Source organism: Lichenostomus cassidix, chromosome 4 (genome assembly GCF_008360975.1).
Source record: "Lichenostomus cassidix isolate B80296 chromosome 4, HeHo_3.0, whole genome shotgun sequence".
Classification (NCBI taxonomy): domain Eukaryota; kingdom Metazoa; phylum Chordata; class Aves; order Passeriformes; family Meliphagidae; genus Lichenostomus; species Lichenostomus cassidix.
Genome location: NC_139484.1, coordinates 59118885 through 59127823, shown reverse-complemented (window position 1 = coordinate 59127823; position 8939 = coordinate 59118885). Strand labels below are relative to the sequence as shown.

The following is an 8939-nucleotide window of genomic DNA, read 5'->3' as shown; positions in this document are numbered from 1 at the left end:
AGTGGGAGATGTGGCTGCTCTGAGTGAGGGACAGGGACAGGGAATTGCCTTCTCTGGGTGCTGGTGCATCCAGGGTGAATCTTTCCCCCCCAGTTCCCCAGCCCAGCTGTGGATCCATCCCCAAAATCCCCTTGGTTCTCACCCCTTCTCCCAGCTGCGACACAACCAAACAAACCACGCAGTCCTGTTTTTAAAACGGGGCCTTTCCTCATTTTATTTTGCCCAATAAAAATCCTTCACAGTCAGGTCGAGAGAGGAGAGTTGGAGATACGTATACATATAGATCTGCATGTCTATTTATATATATACATACCTCTGTACAGATATATTTATATATTCACCGTAGAAAATGGCAAAGGCAGTAGCTCTTCACATCTGGATAACCCAACGGGAACATACAACAGACCAGCAGGGGATTGGGAAGTGTGGTAGAGTTTGAACAAGGACTTCCAAAACAGATACACCTTTGCTGTACAAAAATCCCAGAATGCTGCGTGTTACCTCTTTTTTCCTTTTTTTTTTTTCTTTTTCTTTCAACCTCTTGTCTTTAAACACACTTAACCAGAGGTAAAGTCAAGACAACGGTGTTTGGAAGTGACCAAGTGGACAGGAGAGACACCCAACTTTATGGAGTTCTTTTTAAAATATTTTTATTATTTTTTTAAAGTATATATATATATTTATATATATATAATTTTTTTTTAAGTTTTTTTTTTTAGATTTTTTTTCTCTTTTTTTTTTTGCAAAGTCTCGTTTAAACGCAGTTCGGAGAACCAGCAACAGTCCACGCAGAAACAGAACAGTAACGGAGTCGAGTTCAGAACACTTCTGGTTTGAATTCACAGTCAGAGGAGAGAGACAGAGAGAGAGAGAAAGAGAGACACCGAGGCGTCAGGGAACGAGAGGGAGGAAAGCACAAGGCTGGGGTTGAATTTACACTCGGGGAGGTCCGGAGTGGGACGAGGGGTCTCACGCAGGAGGTCCTGCAGAGGGGCACGGCCCGGCGCCGGCGGAGAGCTCCTGTTATTGCTGGTGAAGTCGGACAGCAGCCTCGCCCAACCCGCCCTCCTCCCCGCGGGGAGCTGGGATTTGGGGGGCACAGCTATGGATCTGCTGGAGAACAAACAACTCAGCGACGTGCATCAGTTTGGGGCGAGGAGAACCCTCCCCAGCACGGTGCCCAGAGAGAGGCAAAGGCCAGGGGGCTCCTCTGGGCTCACAGCGATTACCAGGTCCTGGAGAGTGCAAACGAAGACACCCTGGAGGAGCCCCGGCCCCGGGCTGGGCTCTGCGGGGACACGGCTGCCCGGGAAGGGACTGCATAGACACATTGGTCGGGTGTGCAGCATTGGGTGGTGCTGGGACGCTCCTGCACTGGTGCTGGAGCTCTGCCCGCACGTGTTCTGCTCCTTTCAGTCACGGGAAAGGGGGAAAGGGGCTTTCTCCTCCGAGCCTGGCTCTCAGCAATGGCAGAGCCACAATGTCCCACTGGTTGTCACCAAATGTGACTCTGTGATCTCAGATGCCCCAGTGGTTCCCACATGGAGAAAACCCACTGCAGGGACCCAGTGACAGCCGTGGGATTGGCACCATGAGGGGATGGACCACACCTCCTGCGCATCCAGGCTGGTGGCCTGCTGGATGTGGGAAGCTTTGGGCTCTCTGGATAAATGGAGCCACCAAGCTCAGACCAGTGTGGTTATCTGGAGCCAGACTGGACCTCACATCCCTTTCCAAAGGAGCTGAGCCCAGGGCTGGAGCTATGAAGGTATTCTTGGGAATGTTGGCTTGCCTGCAGGTGTCAGAGTTGGGAGGAGTCCCTTTGAAATCTCCCTGGAAAAACCTATTGCTTTGGGACAGAAAGCAGGGACTTCCTGACGGAGAAAATAGATCTGTGAAAGAGCTGTGAAAACACAGCCTGGTCCCAGGCTCCAGACTTGACAAGATCCCCATTGTTGGGAGAACCAGGGAGGAGGATTGTCCTGAAAATGCAGGAGCTTGGTCCTGACGGCAGTTGCACTGCCAGCATGGAACATCCTATTGGGAAGCCAACATCTGCAAACAGCTGGATGTGATCCCAACCCCTCGATACACTGGGGGGTCCTGCATGCCCCTATGGACCTCATAGGTCCCTCACAGCCCTGTTTTTGCAAAGGATGGAAGGACCAGGAAGCCCCAGAGCTGGGTGGTGATGGTGTGAATCCCCGTGCAATGATCCCACGGGATTGCAGGCCATGGGAATGTCCTTCAGTAGGAAGCCAGATTGTCCTTGGAGGTAAAGCAGGGCTGATGGAGCTGCCATGGGAATGTCAGAGTGGATCAGTGCTCTGGAAAGCTCTGAGAGCAGGGTTGGGATAACCCACTCTCAATGGGGGCTGTAGCTTTGTCTTGTCCAGATGTACCTGGGAGAGCACTGGGAGAGGCACTGACTGCTCCAACAGGATGGGAATTATCTAAAAGTAGGGAGGAGAACCTGGAGAGCTGGAGTAGAGGAGCAGCAGGGCACAGGCAACACAGGAACAGATCTTTTTAGCAAGAGGCCTTGATGAACAGTAACTTACTAAGGGGTTTCAAGGCTTAGGCTAAAAATTTGGATTAAATTAATGGTGAGTTTGACTCTCTCCCATCCCAAGGATGGCTTGGAGAAGGCTGAGCACTACTGCGTACTAGAGGCACAGTGAGAGGCATCTGCCCAAGGCCCAGGCCCACCTGAACACCCACCTGCAGGAGCACAGATCTCCCACTGGCCTCCTGCCAGGTCCAGGAGCCTTCATGGTGCAAAGGTGGGCGGAGATGCCTTCAGGACCCCAAGCAGAGCAGAAGAAGCGAAGAACACGCTGCCTTCACCTTGGAATTTGGTTCCTTGGTAAGGAGAGCGCTGAGGATGCCCTGGGGTGAGCTGGGAAGAGCTCCAAGGGGGCAGCCAGCAGGATCAGCAGCTCTCAGGAGACACATTTTTTTTGATAATTCCCACTGAGCCAGAACAATTGACTGGACCCTGTAGCAATGTCTGCTGTTAAACTAGAGACCTATTGCTCTGAAGGTGAGAGGCATGAAGTTGCCTGAAGACAAGAGGATGTGTGGCTTGGTGTGCATCGTCTCTTCTCCTCAAGAAAAAAGGGAATGGCATCCATCCCAGCTCCTAGGGACAGCTCCTGGTCCACATTCTCCCCAGGAAAGGTGTGGAGCTGATTGGTATGGCTGTGGAGGATACTGGTGTAACCAACTGGGGACAATCACCTCACCTAGGAACTCCTTCCTATCCTGTCCTATCTTGCACAGGAAAGGCCCTTATGGACCTGCAAAGTTTCCTAGGTGGGACATGGGGAAATCACGTCCTCTGCCAGTTCTCACTCCCCTTTTCCAGCCCAACCAGCCTTATCTGTCCCCAGGAAAGCCGGGACACAGCTCCAAGCATGCAGCCCAATGCTCTCCGGAGATCTTTGGTCATGTTGTTCATGAGCTCGCTGCCTTGAGCAAGCTATAAAGTGCCACTGCAAGGGGCAGGAGGGGAACAGGATGGTCCTTTCCACAGGCAGAGCTCAGGGGGGACACCCCTGGGAGCCACTGTTTGCATGGAGTCTGGAGACACCAGATAGGCAGAGAGGATTTTGGCCTTCACCAGGGGACAGTTGTGAACCTGGCTCAGGGTGACAGCAAACATCAAAGCAGGACAGAGTGACACCGGGCTGAGCTAATCCCTTGCGGATTGCTTTCTTGGGAGGTGTTGAAGCCCTGATTCCCACTGCAGCCAGGCACAGGTTGGGGTGCTGAGCACCCTCTGTGCAGTGCTCAGCGCTCAGCCCCACTTGCCAACAGAGAAGCCACAGAGCTTTCTTGTCTCCATTTAATAATTAACATACAGAGCTGAGCTCTTATTTACATCCAAATACACTTCCCTCTGTACAACAGCATAAGAGCAACAATTCCATTCCTCTCTGGAGCGTGGAAACCCAGAGGTGGGTGACCACCACCAGTGACAGCAGGACTGGGGCTTCTGGCTGCCACCAGACAGTGGCAGGAGCTACGTGGGACTGTGTGAGGCACAACAACGTGCCCTGGTTGTGGTGTTCACCCTGGGGGTGAGAGGGGAGTGGCGGAATTAGCCCAGCTGGGTGGCTGGGACGGCAGCAGCAGCCAGCCTTGGAATGGTGGTGGAGCAAAACTGCTCACAGCAAGTGGTAAGACTTTCCCTGGCACCAGGATAGCCTGCTTAGCCCACATCCTCATGGATGGAAGGCGCTGGAGCTGATCAGCATCCTGTGCCGTGTGGATGTGCCTGGAGCATGACTGGGCTCTGTACATGGGGGTGGTGTGACACCAGAGCTGCTCCAGGACTTCCCACCATTGGCCTGGCACTCCCAAAAATCTTGGATCATATTGCCCAGTCTCATGTGTTGGGTATCCCAGAGAATCTCTAATGTCTGTGGACCCCATGAGCAGAGAACCTCATGGCCACAGCTTGTGGTGGCCAGTGGCAAGTTAGAGAGGATTTTGGGGGCAGGACTTGGAGAATGACATGTGAACCAGGACGTGATGCTGAATTCCATTAGCTCCAAGGTGGAGGAGACAGCTGGGGTACAGTCAAGCCCAAACTCTGGGTGGAGTTCCAAGGGACAGAAACAATTCATCAGCCCTGCCTGAGCCTCCAAGAGACACGCTGCCAGCCTCTTTGGCCATTCCCAGGTTATGTCACCCAAACACCAGCCTGGCACCCCTTGGCTCTTCCAATCCAGGACTAAGACCCCAGAGCCTAAATGAAGCTTTTGATGGGAGATTTCATCCAGTCATTGTGTGGAAGTGTTAAGACCTGGAAGGAGCCAGGTGAGCTCCCACCTGGGCAAAGCAACAGGAATCCAGGTGTCCCACCATCACTTTGTTCCGTCTCTGCTGAGCAAAGTGCTGGCACAGTGGAGAGGACTTGATGGGGAGCAGCACATCCAGTTGTGGGGAGGAATCCTGAAACACAGGAATCCTTTGTGGCAGTTTGGCTCCCAAAAGCATCTGTATCTTCTGTTACCGTAGCCCAGGTGGGGTGATTTCTGCAGGACAGCTGAGTGCTTGGGGGATCCTGAGAGAATCCCGAGAGAGGGAAAACCAGCGGCAGCAACACAGTGTCTTAAAGGGTATCTGCAAGGCTCTGTCATCCAGGGCATGTCCACAGTCGAGGTCTCTGAGATCTGGATTGAAACTCTGGATCGAAGTGATGCAGTGAAGAAGAAGGTGAAGAGAGTGGGCCTTCTCCAAGGTGAAAAATCTTCACAAGAACAGACACCACACACCAGCTCTGGGAAGGAGGACAACATGGGTTTGTCTGATGTCAAAAGAAAGCTGAGATGGTGCAAGACACCACATCTCCAGCCCTGACGCTGTGGGATGTTTGACTCTGTCTTGAAGGCCTGGAGTGTGAAATGGAGGAAGCTCTAGGATTTGCCTGGCCACGTGTGTGAGGATGTCTCCCTGGGCATGGCAAAACCTGCTGCTGGGTAACAGTGGCAGGCAGCTGCACTCCTTCCTTAGTAGGGTGCACACGCTGATGTCCAAGAGTTTGGAGCATCTCCAGGATTTGCAGTGGGACTCTTCCCCTCACCCATCAGGAGTCAGACCTGACTCAACCCCCTCTTTTACGGCTGGTCCTGGGAGAGAGGCTTAGCCTGAACTTCCTGGTTTTTTTCCATGAGTTATGTCTCCCTCCAGCTCCAAAGACATGAGCAGAAGTGGTGGGAAAAGACGGGAACCATCAGCTGGGGTCTTGAAATGCTCTGGTCTTGTTGCGCATCTCTGTTTTCTGCAGCTCCAGGGATCTCTGGCAGCTACCATCAGCTTCTGGGCAGTAGCACTGCCTGATGACATGGGCTGGTGGGACTAACTGAAGTCTCCACTCCTTTCTCAGTCTGGAGCTCACCACAATGATGTTTATTCCCAAATCGAAGGTCAGACCTGATCATGAACAGGGGAGCTTTGGGAGATGGAACATGGAAAAGATGCAGGTTCAGGGCTTTTGTTTGGAAGGTCTTCAGCCCCTCAATGCTTTGAGGCTCTTCCTTGGTATGGACATGAAATGTGACGTGGCCAAACTTTCCCTGGAGTCACCTCAATGGAGACATTCCAAGATGTCTCAGTGCTAATTCTAACTTTTCTCTTCTAGCTGCTCTCCAGGGCAAAGAGCCAAAATCCCCACTGCTTTGGCCAGTGCAAACTCCACTTTGCATCATTTTTCTTCTCTTTATTGTGAATCGTGGTAAAAAAGTGTCCATGACAGGGAGAAACGAGCTTACTTTGCCCACACCTTCAAGCGGAATGCCGGGGTTTGCCACCTTGGTGACTGTGCATGTAGGATTTGGTTTATTATTCTGCCAGGGCATAAGCACTTGCGTGATCTTAAGCATTTTCCCCTCTTATGACTTCTTTCATCGTCGGAGTTAGTAGCTGAGTATTTTCTTGAGCTAGGCCTGTGTTATCTCCATCCTTGGAGTATGGGATGCCCCGTGGGATGGCTGTGGGCGCTGTTTGGAATGGGTGTACTGAATGCTGACCGTTGCAATCCAGCTGTGGTGCTGCTGTGCCCCCCCTGTGACTCCTGAGTGAGGCTCGAGTGCTGTTTTTAAGCAGACCCTGGACCAAGAGAGTGCACCAAGATGTCACTCTTTTGGGGACAGGGTGGCACAATTGCCCACTTTTGGGGCAGATTGCTAAAGCTTCAGTTTGCATAAAGATCCCACGGGTTTGGAGGCTTCCCCAAACCTTGATTCCATTGACTTTGGGAACTAGGAGGGCTCTTAGGAAGGGAAACTAGCTTGTATTTCCAAGCTTTTTTCTTGCTGTAGCCAGCTTGGGTATAGAGTAAGAGTAAGGGGACCAAGGCAGAGGTGGGAGGGTATTTGTGCTCCCGGGGTAGGTCACAACCTGGGAGAGGAGTGGAACTGCAGGAGGAAACCACAAGGAAATGAAAACGCAGCATATGTTAAGCTCTGCTGAGCCACCAGAGAGGCTCCTGCTGGGACATCATTCCTTGTTGGCTTCTGCTACCAGGACAGGCTCATCCTGCTCCTCAAGGATGTCCTAACCTCTTGCAACCAGGGCAAAGAGGGAGTCATCTGGTAGAGATATGTCTGGTTTCACTGAAATCAGTGGCCAAGCTCACACTGACTTCACTAAGACCACCGTCTAGACAGGATACTTGATGCAGAACATTTGAGTTTGCTCATGATCCCGAGAGCTTTGCTCCATTAGCCAATGTGGCTAAAAATGTCCTGGAAAAAAAAAACCCAAAAAGCAACAAACCTGCCACTTTGAACTGTTTTGCTGCACGTAAATGCTTGGAAAACCAAAGAAACCAAATACAATCCTCAAAAACAACCAACCAAAGAAGGGTGAATTGTAGGAGAGGGGGTGGCAGCCTCTAGCAAAGTAACAGTCCGGGCAGATTACAAAAGAGCCGATTGACCCTCACCAGCTGTACTAGGGAAAAACCCAGACAAGATGTCGCATTATCGATAGAAAACCAACGCACAACCACAGTTATTTTACCTACAGAGCACAGAAGTGGAGAGTAAGGGTGATGGAGCCTGGTGGGAGCACGCTGACACCGCTCCGATGGGAGCGCATTATCCTTCGGAAGATCACTGGCTTGAGTAGGTAGTACATGCACAGCAATAAAAAATTCCGTCGTGTCTCCTCGGTCCCTCCTCAGATCTCGGTGGACTCTATTCGCTCGAGTCTGGAGGGAGTCCATGTCTTCTTCTCCTCGGTGTGCGGTGGGCTGGTGGCCTTGGTGTTCATCTCGTTGACCTTGTGCTCCAGGAGCTGGTTCTTCTGGTACATCTCCACGTAGTTCAGCTGCAGCTGCTTCTGGTACTTGATGACTTTCTCCTTCTCCTCCTGCCACGTGCGCCGCTCCTCCTCGAAGTCCATCACCTGCTGCTCCCGCTGCTGCCGCTCCAGCTTCAGCTCCGTCTGGAGCCTCTCCACCTCCTTCCTCAGGGTGTTCACGCTGTCCTCGCTCTGCCGCTGCATCTTGGCCTCGTCGCTCTCGCAGGCCAGCGGGTCCCGCAGCTTCTCCCCGAGTTCCCCGCCAAAAGGCCCTGCAGGTGCCATGCTGGCAAGTGTCCTCTTCAGGCCGGAGACCTCCAGCTCACAGTGGTTCAGTTTTTCCCTCAGCACCTGGACCTCGCTCATCTTCCGCTGCAGCTCGCTCTCGCAGATCTCCAGGTTGACGCTCTTGGAGCTGTAGGAGTCCTTCAGGGTGAGGATCTGCTCCTCTTTCTCCCGCAGGAAGTTCTTACCTTCCTTGAGCTGTGACCGCAGTCCCACGATCTCATTGAGCTTCTGGGAGACGTCAGCTTGGGAGTCCTTCAGCTGCTGCTTGAGCAGGGAGATCTCACCTGCCTTCTGGCACACCTGTGGGGAGAACACCCGTGAGGCTGGCGGATGGCAGCGAGGAGCTGCTTGTCCCCTGCGCTGCCTGCAAAACAACCCTGCTCAAGGACCCAGCCTTCACCAGGACCCAGACCATGCCACAGACCTAGAGGCTGTCCCCACCTCTGTTTTTTCCTGGCTTTCAGGGACCTGATGCTGTTCCCAGTTGACCAAACATGCCAAGTGCTGTGGTTCCCACCAGCGATGCTTCCCCCCTGCATTCATCTTACTCACCCAACCACAAACCTACAGTGCTCAACCCCAAAACTTCTGCTCTCAGCAGGACTTTTCCCACTGACCTCAATGTCATTTGGACCTTGACCAAGTCTGAGACAGAAACATCTCAGACCCAGAGACCACCTGAGTTCTCCCCGAGCACTGTGAGCATTGGACAGGAGGCAGAGACAGTAGATTTTACTTACTTATCCTATGATGCCTTCCTTCTCAAAGACTCCTAAAGAATCCTGGAAATACTCAAAGCCACATCGGATGGGGCTTGGAGCAACCTGGTCTACTGAAAG

The 8939-nt window shown here is 52.5% G+C and overlaps 1 protein-coding gene across 4 annotated transcripts in view; it reads right to left on the bottom strand.

Annotated features, from left to right (window-relative positions):
* Window positions 1–185: 185 nt before the first annotated feature.
* Window positions 186–8939, bottom strand: part of LZTS3 (leucine zipper tumor suppressor family member 3) — a 46298-nt gene continuing 37544 nt past the window's right edge. For all 4 annotated transcript variants that reach the window (XM_085059477.1, XM_085059475.1, XM_085059479.1 and 1 more), the window contains exon 4: window positions 186–8400. In XM_085059477.1, coding sequence (XP_084915603.1) covers window positions 7690–8400 — 711 coding nt within the window. In that variant the 3' untranslated portion in view covers window positions 186–7689. The remainder of the gene's footprint in view (window positions 8401–8939) is intronic.